Source organism: Pan paniscus, chromosome 15, assembly GCF_029289425.2.
Source record: "Pan paniscus chromosome 15, NHGRI_mPanPan1-v2.0_pri, whole genome shotgun sequence".
Taxonomy (NCBI): Eukaryota; Metazoa; Chordata; class Mammalia; order Primates; family Hominidae; genus Pan; species Pan paniscus.
In genome coordinates, this window is record NC_073264.2 from 107,477,722 (window position 1) to 107,495,124 (window position 17,403).

Below are 17,403 nucleotides of genomic sequence, written 5' to 3' on the forward strand. Positions count from 1 at the left end.
TATCTAACAATTATATATTCACTTATTTGCAATAACCTTATTGAGGCATTATTGCTATATAATAAATATTGCATAATTAAAGTGTGCAGTTTAATAAGCACTGAAGCCGAGCATGGTGGTGCACAACTGTAGTCCCAGCTACATAGGGCAGAGGGAGGAGTATTGGAGATCCAGGGTCTGAGGCTGCAGAGAGCTATGATCTCACCGCGGAGCTCCAGCCTGGACGACAAATCAAAACCATGTCTCCAAAGGAAAAAAAAATGTAATTTCACATGTGCTTACCTGTGCATCCAAAATAACAATCAAGATAATGATGATTACAGTTAAAAGCTTCCCTGCTTCCCTGTGTTCCTCTCATTCCTGCCTCCCGTCATTTCTCTCTCACTATACTGAGTCAACCTCTCATCTTTGTTACTTTAGATCTATTTTTCAAGATTTTGTTAAAGTGAAATATTTTAGTTTCTATTTCATTTGGGTGGCTTCTTCCTCAGAATAATTACTTGTGAGTCAGTAATTTGATTGTGTATAAAGGTGTTGATTCTAATGAGGAACAGTATTCCAGTTAATGAGTACACCCCTATCATTTATTTATAAATCTCCTTAACATTTGTGTTATTTCCAGTTTCTGAGTATTAGAAATGTATCTTCTACTCCACCTGGAGATGTAGTCATCCAATAAAAAAGTATTATTTTTACAACAACTAGCCTTACTGAGCTACAAATTAGCACATTTTATTTAATACATGAGTTTATTGATGTATAGGGCAAATGAGAGACCTTACCTCTTGTGAAAATCAGTGACTTGTAAGGATAAACAGGAAGAGAATATAATCTTATCTGAGGCAGAGGCCAGCAAATGTCATATAAGTTAATGCAAGATTAAATTAGATATATTTACCCGATTGCTTAAAATTGAGTATAATAAAGAAGTTATTTTTTAAATTCTCACAAGACTTAAACTGAGAGACTCCTATTGCTATTGAAACCTTTTCTGCCAGGATTGAGGACACATCACAAAAATCTCCACCCTCTTCCTCCCGAGACGGTTCTGTGTGGGGAAGTGGAACAGCAGCTGTGGCTGAAATGCATCCAGACCCAGCTCCCTCACCACCACTACATGACCAAAGAATTAACATGCAGGGGCAAAGCCACTAACACCTCTGTGTTACAGGCACTGGAGGAACTCATAGAAACTGGGAGAGAAGAAAGAAAAGCTCCAAAGCTCTGTCCATTCTCTCAGGAATAACAGCCTCATCTCCCACCTACTCTCTTTTCCCTCAGGAACAACAGCCTCATCCTGCTGGGAAGGGCAGAAAAGAGGAAGCTGAAGACATCAGTGGGAAGACATAGTGGCTGCTGGAAGAAGATCTGGGAAAAAACAAGGAGACCCTCTACCCAGGAATGGGAGGAAGATGCATGGATCAGCATCACACCTGCAGGAGGGGCAGGGATACTTGCAAGGACACGTCCTGAGCCAGGACTCTGATGTCTGCCTGGAGTGTGGCTCCCTCAGAAGGACAGAGAGTGCTGTTCAGTGCAAACCTTCCCACCACATTGACAATTACCAGCTCCTTGTGGCTCTGACATGACCCGGGCTGTGGGGAGGGGGGGCGGTGAAAGACAGAGTCTCTCTGGAAAGCACAATTTAAGGCCCAATGCCAAGCAGGAAACAAAATTAAGGTGTCACTGGAGGAATCTGGGTGTCTGGTGGCTGCAGAGGAAACCCACTGCAATTCAGGCAGCCACTGTGACAATGAATTTCAAATGTTGCCCTGACTGGTTTCACACAATTTTCTACAATAAAGGCCTAGAAAAGATACAGCATGATCATCTACAAAAAAAATCATAAAACAAATAATTATCTAATATAAAGGATCTGATAGAAGTATCTGTGGAACATAAATTTTGAAATAACTGCATAAATACTTTGAAAATTTACACTTGATCCCATAGTTAGTCTATGTGTAACTTCATAAGAAATTGCCAACATGTGCTTATTTTTAATAACTAATACTTTATTACTATCATGCTTTTGAATGTAACAGAGACCACAGAGTAGGTTCTATCGATAAAAAGCCAACTTTGGAAAATACTTAGAGAGATTTATTCTGAGCCAAATGTGGGGTCCATGCCCTGTGACGCAGCCCCAGAGGATCCTGATAACATGTGCCCGAAGTGGTTTGATTGCAGGTTAAATTTAATAACATCAATTGATACATGTGAGATATATGTTGATTTGTTTCATAAAGACAAAACCGCTAGAAGTGAGGCAGTGTGGGGAGATAATTACTGTTTACAGGTGAATTAAATGATTCTGCAATTGGCAATTCATTGAAAGACTTAAGTTTTTATCTAAAGACCAGAAATCAGTAGAAAAAAGTGTCTGGGTTAAGATAACAGGTTTTGGAGAACAAAATTCATATTATGCAGATGAAGTCTCTTATGTGGCCACGCTTAGAGGCAATAGATGGCAAATGTTTTTCTACTAAGACCTTTAAGGATGCTAGACTGCCAGCTAATCTCCTCAGTATAACGAAAGACCTAGAAAGGGAAGGAGATTCTCTACAGAATGTAAATCTCTCTCACAAAAGATAACTGTGCAGGACGATTTAAAAATATGTCAAAGAAATATATTTTAGGGTAAAAGCCTTTGATTCCTTTCAAGGCCTGCTTTCTGTCACGTGATACTATTCTTGAGTCAGGTTAGAATTTGGTATCTTACTCCTACACGGAATCTGTTTTCTGAGCCTTGAGTTCTCTGTTTTCATGAAAATGCTGGTCAGTTGTGCTTGAATTCCAAAGTGAGGAGGGTATAATGAGGCATTTCTGATCTGTTTCTAACGTGGCCTGAACTAGGTTTTCAAGTCTCTGGAACTCCTTGGTGAAGAGGAAGGTTCCATTCAGTCAGCTTGGGCGCTTAAAATTCTACTTTTAGTTTATTGGACATATATGAGACTTACCCTACTCGGGGGTATCAGAAAATATTTACTGAGATAATCACATTGAAGTTGAGACTTGAAAGATAGTCTCAGATTCCTCCCTGCAAACCTTTTCTCCTGAGACTAGAAGAAAACTTAACCAGAAACAAATATTAACATTTCTTCAATGTTCAAAATCACCACCCATTAGGAAAATAATTAAACTTGCAAGGCTTATCTTTAGAAACTAGTATAACGATTCCTAATGTCCTTTAGAAAAACACAGATTCTGATTAGTTTACAGATTATACAGAACGTCCCATCCAATGGGAATCTGCAATTAGCCGGATTCCCCTCCACTGGTGTTTTTTAACGTGTAATTTAAATAGATGCATAATAGTTCAAAACCTTTATGTGGTACATGTGATCTTTTGAAAAAAAGAATATTATGTGCATATCTGGATAACTGGGACAAACTTCATCTCAATCGTTGACTATTTCTTTGTGGTAAGAACATTCTAAATGTTATCTTCTAGCTAATTTGAAATATACAATAAATTATTAACTGTAGTTGTCTATGTGCCAATTCAGCATTCTCAGGAGCAATGGGTGAAAATTCCTGTTTTTCAACTTCCTCGTCAACATTTGGTATTGTCAATATTGTGTATTTTGCCCATTCTATTAGGTTACTAGGATTTTTTCAATATTAAACATACATTTACCTAATGAAAATCCAGTTGGTCACTTTTTATACTTATTGTTAGATGCACTTTCTATTCAGGTCTTTGCCCATTTTAAAATTAAATTGTGTGGTTTTGTTGTTCAATTGTAAGGTAATTCGTATATTTGTAATAAAAGTCCTTTTCCAAATATTTGATTTGCAATCAAACTCTCCAAATCTATGGCTTATCTTTTCACTCTCAGATAAGGGTTTATTTTCAAAGGCCTAGGTTAGTTTATCCATCTATGAAAAGAGGATAATTGGCTAGGTGCAGTGGCTCCTGCCTGTAATTCCAGCACTTTGGGAGGCTGAGGCGGTTGGATCACCTGAGGTCAGGAGTTTGAGACCAGCCAGGCCAACATGGTGAAACCCCGTCTCCATTAAAAATACAGAAATTAGCCAGGCATTGTGGCAGGCGCCTGTAATCTCAACTACTTGGGGGGTTGAGGCAGGAGAATTGCTGCAACCTGGGATGCAGAGGTTGCAGTGAGCCGAGATTGCATCATTGAACTCCAGCCCAGGCAACAACAGTGAGACTCAGTATCAAAAAAAAAAAAAAAAAGAAAAAAAGAAAAAAAAGACAATTATCATTCTAACTTCTAACTTAGAATTCTTAGCATAATAATGTACGTTGTAAATATTTCAGTATCTGAAATATACACCAGTTTTGGTATAACACTAAGGAGGAAAATTTATAGAGTGTTCTGAGTGCACAATGACTTCCCCTCGCTGTGTCTTTTGTATAAAAATCATGGTTGTGTACTCGTTGTTCAGGTAGCTCAGCTGTAGGAGAAACTGTTTTTTGGATGTGGATCTGGAGATGGTGACTGGACTCTTGAGGAGTGGGTTGGACTGTGCACTCCCTCACGACCTGTGCACCTGATTCGCTCCAGTCCCTTCCCTGGGGGGCTGACAGATCCAGCTCCAGCAGGAAGCACTGCTTGTAATGGAGAAGTAGAGATGGCACAGGCCAGGGGGAGGATCTGTGAGGACTTCACCAGGCCAGGAGTGCACCAAGAATCACTGTTGTCGGCATGCACAGGTTCTGAACAACATGTTGAAATTCACAAATATGCACATTTTGATGAAAATGAAGAACTCACTGTTTTGCAATTTGTAGGTCCCCGAGAGCAAATAGCAGATTCAGAGGTTAGAATTAGATGAATATATGGTCACATTTTTTCTTCAAACTTTCAACCAAATAAGAAAGACAAACTGCTGACAGAAGAATGGGTACTGGATTATTACCTCTATCTATAATTACGGTGATTTTCAGAATAAGATTGACCTGTGATAGCCCAAAGGGTGTCCTAATCCTGAATCCACAATTAGACCTGAGCAGCAATCACGGGCAGTGGAGGTCGCCTCACATGAGGGAAGATCTGACTCTGCAAAGCTGCCCACGGGGGTCTCTGCAGGCCCTGAGTTGTACAGGAAAAGCTCCTCCCTCGGACTCAGAGTGAGGACAATGTGCTCTATCTGGGGGAGGTGAGGGTTAGTGTGTGGAAAGAACCAAACTCACTCTAATCAATATCTCTGTACTTGGACAGAAATCAAAGTTTATAAGAAATCATGAACTTGGGGTAAAGCAGGAAATTACAATTGTTTGCAGGCTGCGCGCTTGCTTCTCCATGTCATCTGAGAGAACCAAGGAAAATCATGTTTTCTTCTGTACATTTCCATAAAAGGTGTTCCCACCCTGAGAACGCACCTCCTATACTTCCAACATCAGAGAGCACCTGGACCAGGCACCCGGCACAGATCTCTGACATCATCACCCAGTTTTTGACAAAGAGACATATCCTGGAGCTCCTCCCAAACAATGACTGTGCACAGTGAAGATGCTAACGCGTGGCTGCTGCTGGGCACATGGGGGATTCCTGATGGACAGCTATGCTCCAGGAGGAACCAGCAGCCTTGATGGAATTAGCTTGGACAACAGCGTTGTTAGGAAGCTCCATCAGACGCCCACCTTCTCCAGCACTGTTGTGAGATCGGCATAGTGAGCTGACAGTGTCTACAGCCTCACCCGGCCTCCTACGCACTTTTCTGCCTCTTGCCTCTCCCCGAGACCCCACCACCTGCACATCACACTGGACACCTACAAACATAGGGACATTTTGGTCCGAACCTGCCACACATAATCACTGTATTTTCACTCACATCCACTCATGCTTAATATCTCTAGTTCTCCATTATTTGCCTTTTAAAATAGCAACAAGAAAACCCAGCTCAGCCCTAACTCTATGGTGAGCCATGTGTGTTCAGAGCTGATTGTCAAATCAAAACTCCTGGTAATGCTGGACTGGGGCTCTTCTCCCAGAGCTGTAGGCTCAGGGCTGCGATGGTTTCCATCAGGAAAGGGAGGGCCCTATTTTCACGTCCCCTCCTCTGCAGCAAATGCTGAGGTGGGATGCCTGAGGAGAGAGCAGAGCCCAGGGCAGATGTGAGAGTCCTGGAGGAGTTTAGTGTTGATGGCAGCATTTGGAAAATATAATTTCTTGTTATGTGATTTTCTCATTAAAATTACTAAGCAAATATTTTTATTTCTCTTTTACATATTTGAAAAACTAGAAATATAACTACATTTATGAAACTTTAAGATGTATAAAAGGAGAAATAGAAAACTACAAAAAAAATTAGGAGACTTCAAAACCTCGCCTTCAATAATGTATAGAGCATCCACAGAAAAATTCTTAGGAAACCTGTGGACTTAAGCACTCTCGAACAAACTGCCCTAACAGACATCTACGGAACATTCCAACCAACAGCAGCGTAATATGCATGCTTCCCAAGCACACTAGAAATATTCCTCATGATGGGTTATATATTAGATAACAAATGACTCTCAGCGTTTAAAAAAGTGATGACAACCGTTCTCTAACTTTTTAAAAAATCTGTGAGGTCTCCACCTTCTAAACTCTTTCTAAGAGGCTCCAATCACTGTATTACCAGTAATAGACAAGGCAAAAGAAGAAAACCAAACTTCTGACAAATGTTCTTAGTATATATAAACAAGCTACTCCCAATTCATAGTCAACTAAGTTCTATAAGACTTTAAAAGGATTGTACTCCATGACAAGCTCCAAATTATTTTTGAGATGCACTGATGAATCTATATCTTCAAATCAATAAATCTGATGTGGTAAATTAAGAGAATAAAGGAAAAGCATCAGTTAACTTCTCACTAGACACAGAAAATAACATTTAAAAAATTCAAGATCTCATAATAAAACCTCTAAAAATTAGGAATACAAGAATATAACCTGTATATAATAAAAGTCATTATTTAAAGCCATACTTTTATATGGAAGGGTGAAAGGTTAAAATATTTTGCTATAGCATCTGTAAAAAGGCAAAAATAAACTTACATCTTACTTCCAGATTTCAAAACTAATAACAAAAGTAGAATAATAAAAACAGGATGGAGTTGGCATAAACATGTAGAAAGAGCTCAGAAATAAACTGATGTATCAATGGCAAACTGATTTTCAGCATAAGAACCCACAATATAAAACAGATAAACCAAGTCTCTCCCTATGAATGTGTTAGAAAAACTGGATGTACACATGCAAAGAATTAAGAATTTTGGGTTAGAATAAACACAAAAATGACTCTGAATGGGCCAGATATTTAAACATATGGCCTGCAATTGTAAAATTTCACCCACACAGAAAATAATATTAACAATGATTTCCTATATTTCACATTAAAGGCACAGACAACAAAAGCAGAATTAAACAGGTGGAACTACATCACAACAAAAAGATTCTACAAAGTGTGGAAAGAATTCCAACCTACAGAATGGGAAAATATAATTGCAAGCCATGCATCTGAAAAAGGGTTGACATCCAAAAATACATGCAACATCTACCACTCATTAGCAAAATCATATTTGCCTGATTGGATAGTGATCACTTTTTCACCTTAAAAAAATTATGAACATAGATCTCATGTTAAAGATTCTTCCCTCTGGGTAATGGTAAATTTGATGGTACACTTGGTTAGGATAGACTTTATAGTTATTCACTGCAACACTAATATATGTGGTGCTGTGAATTTACTTAAGACAAGCAAAACAGGTGGGCCTGATTCCATCAGAGCAGAACTGGAGAAAATGAAATTCCATGGTGTTTCAGCAGCTTTGCGTCTCTATGGGACCTCCAGCCTGCACTTATTGATGGATGATCTTCTGGACACTGGGTATTCCCAGACATCTCCAAAAACTGTCATCCTCCACATCTCACAGAAAAGTGGCATGTCTTTTGTCCTTGCGATAGTTTGCTGAGAATGATAGAATGATGGTTTCCAGTTTCTTCCGTGTCCCTACAAAGGACATGAACTCATCATTTTTTTCCTCACTCATAGGTGGGAATTGAACAATGAGAACACATGGACACAGGAAGAGGAACATCACACTCCAGGGACTGTTGTGGGGTGGGGGTAGTGGGGAGGGAGAGCATTAGGAGGTATACCTAATGCTAAATGACGAGTTAATGGGTGGAGCACAACAACATGGCACATGTATACATATGTAACAAACCTGCACATTGTTCACAGGTACCCTAAAACTTAAAGTACAAGAATAATAAAATTTAAAAAAAAAGTCATAAAAAAAGAAAGTGGCATGTCCATCTGTAGCTTGTCAACCCTGAATAACAGAGAGAGAGAGACTCTAAAATATAATAATATTTATTCTAGGAACTGTATTGCAATTGAAATGTATGGGTGCATTCAGGTTGGTATAGGAAGATAAAGAATAAAAGAAAAATGAGGAGGGTCACATCAGCTGTTTAAGACAATTGTCCTGGGCTAGAAGGATCAATAACAGGGGGGACATCGGTGTAAAGTTGAACAGGCAGTTGCTGGGCAGATACACTGGGAGAAGTCATTCTTTTAAGGTTGTGGTGGCTTCTGTGCAAGGTTATGGTTGTGCAGAGTCTATTTATGGTAGTTCTTATTATTATAGGAATATGTGTGTTAGAACCCTCCTTCATGGCCTTCCCCAGCTTCATTCATTAGGGTTTTAACACAAGTGGATCCATTTTGATGCCGATAAATTTCATAAGCTCTTTCTAACACTACTTCTGAAGAAGATGACTCTGACAGTGTGCACAGAACAGGGTTAATTCCACATCCACATCCCATTTTGATCAAATAAGTTTATCCCCTTCAGTATTAATGGTCAACTGCATTGCCAGATGAGCCTACACACAACACAATGGAGGGTCTTGAGAAAACGAGGAGAGAAGGAAGTCCCATCAGCCTCTCCCACGTGGCTGCAGGAGCCACAGCCTGAGCCCCACCTGAGCTCCAAGAAAATGCCTTGAGCCCTGGAATGGGGACCAAGGGGACCATCTGTTTCTTTTTCAGGAAACAGGAAAAGCAAATAAAAAGGGAGAAGAAACTCTCCAAAGAAAGAACATGGATTGGGAGCAAAAGGAGCACCAGGTCAGTGCAGATGCTGATTGGCTTTAGGGTCAGGAGAGGGGTCAGACGTGGAATCTGTGAGCTTCTACATGACACTGACCCTGGCCCAGCCTCTCTGTTGGTTGTGATAAAAATTCCTAAAGACTGTTCTAGTCAGGGAATCTCCCTGAGGTTTCTGTCCCAGGACTGATTGCAGAAGAGTCACCAGGCACCCCTGAGCTTCCTCAGGACTCTCATCCTGGTGACCATGGTTGAGAACTTTTCATCTCTGTAAGCGTCAATCTGCATTTGGTGCATGTGAGAATAGGTGCTCATATTAAAATGATCTTTTAAAAAATACGTAGAGATGACATTAGTAAGCACAGAATTCTGAGGTTAGAGAGGTTCACTAGAGAAACTGTCAGAGGAAGATGACGTTCCACATCCTGACAGGAAATAGCCTCCATCTGCACCTGCCTCTGGGGATGACTCTAGTCAGTGGCTCCTGAGCGCCCCCTGCAGCTGACTTTCCCCCCAGCGTTCCTGCAGGGAGGTTTGCACCTGGGCGCACAATGACTTCCCGTCACTGTGTCTCTCGCACAGTAATACACGGCCGTGTCCTCGGCTCTCAGGCTGTTCATTTGCAGATATAGCGTGTTCTTGGAATTGTCTCTGGAGATGGTGAATCGGCCCTTGACAGAGTCTGGGTACCACGTGCTACCACCACTACCACTAATAGTTGAGACCCACTCCAGCCCCTTCTCTGGAGCCTGGCGGAACCAGTGCATGTAGTAGTTACTGAAGGTGAATCCAGAGGCTGCACACGAGAGTCTCAGGGAACCCCCAGGCTTTACCAAGCCTCCCCCAGACTCCACCAGCTGCACCTCACACTGGACACCTGCAAACAAAAAGAAACACTGGTCAGAAACTGCCACATGTATCCACTGTTTCTCTCACTCTTACCCACTCACATTCAATTTTTCTATTTCTCCATGAATTACCTTTTAAAATAGCCACAAGAAAAAGCCAGCTCAGCCCAAACTCCATGGTGAGTCCTCTGTGTTCAGTCCTGATCACCAAATGAAAACACCTGAAAATCCCAGGGCTGGGGCTCCTCTCTCAGAGCTGCAGGTTCAAGGCTGGGCTGGTTTTCATCAGCAGATGGAGGGCTCTATTTGCATATCTCCTACTATATAGTAAGCTCTGGGGTGAGAGGCCTTTGGAGATAGTGGGGCTCAGAGCATGTCAGAATGTCCTCGGGGAGATTTGTGATATTGAAAGCATTGGGAAATTGTGGTTTCCTATTGTCAGTTTGTTTTGTGATAAACTTAAACCTTAAAGCCTAAAAATCTTATAATTTTGTAATTTTTGCTTTAAAACAGTTTTATTGAGGTACCATAGATCTACATAAACTGCATATTTTTAAAGTTAGCATCAATCATCTTTTATTTTTACATATGCAGAGAAACCATGGTATGTAGTATCAATATTATTTCCATGTTAAAGATGAAAAATTATCAGCAAAAGCACAGGTGGGTTTTACAATGTCCCCAGTGCACACATTTGGTCAGAGTGAGCCTGGGCATCTGGGCCTGTGCTTCTCACCACTGCACCTGACTTCTCCCTGAACCAAGCCCAGCACACAGGGGTCGCAGCTAGTGAGGTTTGCAGAACCTTTTCTCTGTAATGGGAACACGGTGTGATGTGTACACACTGTTGTGATTACCTAACAAATATAAAGAAAAGCAAGTTTCCTACAGTTTTATTTTCTTGAGTGTCATACATTTCTCATGTTGGTATCTATCTTTCCATCAATCTTTAACAAATTATCTATCCACTTATTTGTAATACCCTTATTGAGGCATTATTGCTATATAATAAATACTGCATAATTAAAGTGTGCAGTTTAATACGCACTGACGCCATGCAATGGTGGTGCACACCTGTAGTCCCAGCTACATAGGGCAGAGGGAGGAGGATTGCTGGAGACCCAGTGTCTGAGGCTGCAGAGAGCTGTGATCTCACCACGGAGCTCCAGCCTGGACGACAAAGCAAAACCATGTCTCCAAAGGAAAAAAAACGTAATTTCACGTGGGCTCACCTGTGCATCCAAAATAACAATCGAGATAACGATGATTACAGTTAAAAGCCTCCCTGTGTTCCTCTCATTCCTGCCTCCCCATTATTTCCCTCTCACCCTACTGAGTCAACCTCTCATCTTTGTTAATTCAGATCTATTTTTCAAGATTTTGTTAAAGTGAAATCTTATATTTTCAATTTCATTTGTGTGGCTTCTTGCTCAGTATAATTACTTGTGAGTCAGTAATTTGGTTGTGTATAAAGAATGTGTTGATTCTAATGAGGAACAGCATTCCAGTTAAAGAATTCACCCATAGTATTTATGTAGAAAGCTCCTTAATATGTGTGTTATTTGCAGTTTCTGAGTATTACAAATAAAACTTCTACTCAGCCTGGAGATGTAGGCATGCTATAACAAATATATTATTTTTACTAAAACAACTAATTTTAGTAAGCTGCAAATTAGCACATTTTCTTTAGTACACCAGATTATTGATGTTATAGTATAATCAAGAGACCTTACATCTTGTGAAATTCAGTGACTTGCAGGAACAAACAGGAAGAGAATATGACCTTATCTGGGGGAGAGGCCAGCAAATGTCACATAAGCTAATGCAAAATTAAATTAGACATATTCATTGGATTGTTTAAAATTTAGTATAATAAAGAAGTTATTGTTTAAATCCTCAGCGGACATACAACTGAGAGATTCCTATTGCTATTGAAAACTTTTCTCCCAGGATTGAGGACACATCACAAAAATCTCCAACCTCTTCCTCCCGAGACGGTTCTGTGTGGGGAAGTGGAACAGCAGCTGTGGCTGAAATGCATCCAGACCCAGATCCCTCACCACCACTACATGACCAAAGAATTAACATGCAGGGGCAAAGCCACTGACAGCTCTGTGTTACAGGCACTGGAGGAACTCATAGAAACTGGGGTAGAAGAAAGAAAAGCTCCAAAGCTCTGTCCATTCTTTCAGGAATAATAGCCTCATCTCCCACCTCCTCTCTCTTCCCTCAGGAATAACAGACTCATCTGCTGGGAAGGGCAGAAAAGAGGAAGCTGAAGACATCAGTGGGAAGACGTAGTGGCTTCTGGGAGAAGATTGGGGAAAGAACAAGGAGACCCTCTACCCAGGAATGGGAGGAAGATGCATGGATCAGCATCACACCTGCAGGAGGGGCAGGGATACTTGGAAGGACGCACCCTGAGCCAGGACTGCCATGTCTGCCTGCAGTTTGGCTCCCTCAGAAGGACAGAGAGTGCCCGTTCAGTGCGACCCTTCCCACCACATTGACAATCATCAGGTCCATGTGGCTCTGGCCTGACCTGGGGGAGATGAAAGACAGAGTCTGTCTGGAGAGCACAAGACTAAGGCCCAAAACCAAGCAGGAAACAAAATTAAGGTGTCATTGGAGTAATCTGAGTGACTGGTGGCTGCAGAGGAAACATACTTTGATTCTGGCAGCCACTGCGACGATTACTTGCAAATGTAGCCCTGACTAGTTTCACACAGTTTTCTACAATCAAGGCCGAGAAAATATAGGGTGTGATCATCTACAATAAAATGCAAAAATCATAAAGCAAGTAATTAGCTGATATAATGAATCTGATAGAAGTATCTGCAGAAGATAAATTTTGAAATAACTTGCTTAAATACTTTGAAACATTTACACTTGATCCCATTGTTAGTCTATGCCTAACTTCATAAGAATTTTCCAACATGTGTTATAACTAATACTAATATTACTAATACTATATTAATATAATGCTTTTAACAAAAACCACAGAGTAGGTTCTGTTAGAACTACTGATGAAAAAGCAACCTTGCAAAATATTTAGAGAGATTTATTCTGAGGCGAATGTGAGGACCATGAACTGTGAACAGCCCCAGAAGATCTTGAGAACATGTGCCCAAAGTGGCTTGATGGCAGCTTAAATTTAATGTACTAGAGAGACAGTCACCAACCAATACATGTGAGATATATGTTGATTTGGTCCATAAAGACAAAACAGCTAGAAGTGAGGCCGTGTGGGGCGGGGATTACAACTTACAGTGAGTTCGAATATTTTCTGATTGACAATTGATTGAAAGATTTAAGCTTTTTTCTAAAGACCTGAAACCGGTAGAAAAATGTTTCTAGGTTAAGATAACAGGTTTTGGAGACCAAGATTCTTACTATGTAGATGAAGTCTCTTATGTGACCACCTTTAGAGGCAATAGCTGGGAAATGTTTTCTCCTAAGACCTTTAAAAGAAGCTAGACCCTCAGCTAATCTCCTCGGTATAAGAAAAAGACCTGGAAAGGGAAGGAGATTCTCTACAGAATGTAAATCTCTCTCACAAAAGATAACTGTGCCTGGCTATTTTAAAATATGTCAAAGGAATATATTTTAGGGTAAAAGCCTTTGATTCCTTTCAATGCCTGCTCTCTGTCATGTGATGATATTCTCGAGTAAGGTTAGAATTTGGTATCTTACTGCTACAAATAATCTGTTTTCTGCGCCTTAAGCTCTGTTTTCATAAAAATGCTGGTTAGCTGTGCTTGAATTCCAAAGGGAGGAGGGTATAATGAGGCATTTCTGATCCTCTATTTCTAACACAGCCTGAGCTAGGTTTAAAAGTGTCTCTGGAACTCCTTGGTGAAGAGGAAGCGTCCATCTGATCAGGTAGATGCTTAGAATTCTACTTTTAGTTTCTAGGACAGATACGAGACTTATCTTAGTCAGGGGTATCAGAAAATACTTACTGAGGTAATCACAGTGAAGTTGAGACTTGAAAGATGGTCCCAGATTCCTCCCTGCAAACTTTTCTCGTGACACGAGAAGAAGAAAACTTACCAGACACAAATATTACTATTTCTTCTATGTTCAAAATTGCCACCCATTAGGAAAATATTTAAACTAGGGAGACTTATCTTTAGAAACAAGCAGCCTAGTTGATTTCTAAAGTCCTTTACAAACCCACAGATTCTGATTAGTTTACAGATTATGTAGAACAACCCATCTAATGAGAATCTGCAATTAGCTGGATACCACTGCATTGGTGTTTTTTAATGTTTGATTTATACAGATACACAATATTTCAAAATATTTAGGTGGTACAAGTGATATTTTGATAAAAGCATTTTATGTGCAGTGATCAAATCTGGATAACTAGGATATCCTTCATCTCTATCACTGATTATTTCTTAGTGTTATGAACATTCCAAATCTTATCTTGTAGCTATTCTGAAATATACAATAAATTATTAACTGTAGTTTTCTATGTGCCATTTCGGCATTCCCACCAGCAAGGGGTGAAAGTTCCTGTTTTTCAACTTCCTCATCACCATCTGATATTGTCTACCTTGTAATTTTTACCCATTCTCATAGTTTAGTAGAACTTTTTAAATATTAAACATAAGTACACCTAATGAAAATCAAGTTGATCACTTTTTATGTTTGTTTTTTGGATATGGTTTCTATTCAGGTCTCTGCCCATTTTAAAATTAAATTCTGTGGTTTTGTTGTTGAATTGTAAGTTAATTTGTATATTTGTGATAAAATCCCTTTTCCAAATATTGGATTTGCAAGGAAATTCTCCAAATCTATGGCTTTTCACTCTCATGTAAGGGCTTATTTTCAAAGGCATAGGTTAGTTTATCCATATACGAAAAGAGGATAATTGTAATTCTAAATTCTAAGAACTATTAGAATAATAATGTTGGTTAAATTAATCCCAGTATCTGGCGCTTCACAACTTTTGGTATAACACCAGTGAGAAAAATTCGTAGAGTATTCTGTGAAGACCAGAAATCAGAAGTTGATAAAGGGACAATTATATTTGAATAATCTGGAGATAGGAAGTGTATTTGGTATTCTTCTCCTTCTATTTCTCTGTGAAGATGAAACGGAAAAATGACATCATGTGAAATGGGACACAAAGTTTTTAATATGATTCCGAAGGAAAGTTGCTAATACAATCTCTCAGGTGATGTTCCAACACAGGCTGTGGAGGGGATGGTGGCAGCCGGTGGTTGCTGTCAGCCACAGGGTTGGTTGGCGTGGCCATTGTTTTGTCCATGAGAGATATTAGACTGTAATGTACTACATGCAGGCAAGTTTCCTAATCTCAGATGAGGGGAGAACATGAGAACACAGAAAACGGGAAAATTGAAGATCTCACTACATCAACCACACTCCACTGAGGAGAACTTGTCACTGAGAGACCCGGGGATACGCAGGGAATGGAGAGGAGTTTGGGGGATATTATCCATGAAAGAACCGATCCAACTTCGTTGACTTCCCCATGGAAGGAGGTTTATATGTTTGTTCATAGAGAATGGTGGCTTATGTCAGGGTTCCCACAGGTTCCAGAAATAGTTTCTAATAACAAATGTCATAGTTTATTTAGAATTGATTTATTTTTTATAATTTATTTTCCCCCTCTAGGCAGCACCACAGAAGAATGTTCTCAGAATCCTTCCTGATCCTCTACGAGTTCCTGGTGCAGCTCCTGGAGGGAAAGGCTTGTGGGGAGGGAGCCCTCCTCATGTGCAGCCCTGAGGCTGTCCCGTCACCTCACCCGCCACTGCCCTTCAGTCACTTCCTGAACACTTATGAGTTAACCTTCCTGAAACATGTGGCATTTGGCAGTGTCTTTCCCAGTTAAGAAAATACATCCATTCTGTTTATCCCTGCAGGCCCCTGTCCCTTTCTGGAGCACGGGTTGCAGTTGAGTGTGTGGTAGTGGATAATCAGTGGGAGGAGGTTTGTGTGCATCTTGTCATCTTCCAGAGTGCACCCCTCATGGGGTTTGACACTGACAAGCACACAGACGGGCTTGCTCAGCTGGAAGATGACAGGCATTTTTGTAACCTTTGACCTCAGGAAAGCTCTCCCACTGCAAGACCAATCAGGCTCAGCCCTCTGGCTAAAGTGCAGCCAGCAAAGGGTACAGTGCCCAACCCTGAGAGCTCCTTCCACGTGCCAAACCACTTCGTAAAGGAAGCTTTTTTCCTGCATGGATCCCATGGATGTGTCTGCATTTTCTGCACAAAGGGCTTTATCCAGAAACACCCCCCAAGAGCTTATAATGTTCTGAATCCAACTGTAGGGCATTATTCACGAAGGCCCTCATGACCAAAGTCTCCACTTGTCATTAAAGGACATTAATTAGGGGATTCACTAGAAGCTGCTGGCTTTCCGAGGAACAGACCTGCCTCTACACCAGTGTCCCCAACCTTTTTGGCACCAGGGAACAGTTTGGTGGAAGAGAATTTTTCCATGGATGATGGCAGCAGGTGGTTTTGGGATGAACCTGTTCCCCCTGCAATCATTAGGCATTAGACTCTCATAGGGAGTGCTCAACCTAGGTTCCTTGCATGCACAGTTCACAATAGAATTCGATGAGTGCAGCAAACCAGCATGGTACATGTATACCTATGTAACAAACCTGTATGTTATGCACATGTACCCTAGAATTAAAGTATATATATAAAAAAAAGAATGCGGCTCATAGGAGAATCCAATGCACAGCTGATCCGACAGGAGACAGAGCTCAGGCAGCGATGCTGGCTCGCCCACACTCACCTCCAGCTGTGTGGCCCGGTTCCTAACACACTGCACACCCTAACGGATGCTGGCTCACCCCCACTCACCTCCAGCTGTGTGGCCCGGTTCCTAACGCACTGCACACCTTAACGGATGCTGGCTCGCCCCCACTCATCTCCAGCTGTGTGGCCCTGTTCCTAACACACTGCACACCCTAACGGATGCTGGCTCGCCCCCACTCATCTTCAGCTGTGTGGCCCGGTTCCTAACACACTGCACACCCTAACGGATGCTGGCTCACCCCCACTCATCTCCAGCTGTGTGGCCCGGTTCCTAACACACTGCACACCCTAACGGATGCTGGCTCGTCCCCACTCATCTTCAGCTGTGTGGCCCTGTTCCTAACGCACTGCACACCTTAACAGATGCTGGCTCGCCCCCACTCATCTTCAGCTGTGTGGCCCGGTTCCTAACACACTGCACACCCTAACGGATGCTGGCTCGCCCCCACTCACCTCCAGCTGTGTGGCCCGGTTCCTAACACACTGCACACCTTAACGGATGCTGGCTCGCCCCCAATCACCTCCAGCTGTGTGGCCCTGTTCCTAATGCACTGCACACCTTAACGGATGCTGGCTCGCCCCCACTCATTTTCAGCTGTGTGGCCTGGTTCCTAACACACTGCACACCTTAACGGATGCTGGCTCGCCCCACTCACCTCCAGCTGTGGGGCCTGGTT

At 41.4% G+C, this 17,403-nt stretch overlaps 1 gene segment (V, D, J or C); it reads right to left on the reverse strand.

The window, feature by feature from the left end:
• Window positions 1-9,539: 9,539 nt before the first annotated feature.
• LOC129393788 (immunoglobulin heavy variable 3-23-like) lies at window positions 9,540-10,157 on the reverse strand. The segment is given in 2 exon segments: window positions 9,540-9,946; window positions 10,050-10,157. Coding segments are annotated over 2 exon segments (453 nt in total).
• Window positions 10,158-17,403: the final 7,246 nt, after the last annotated feature.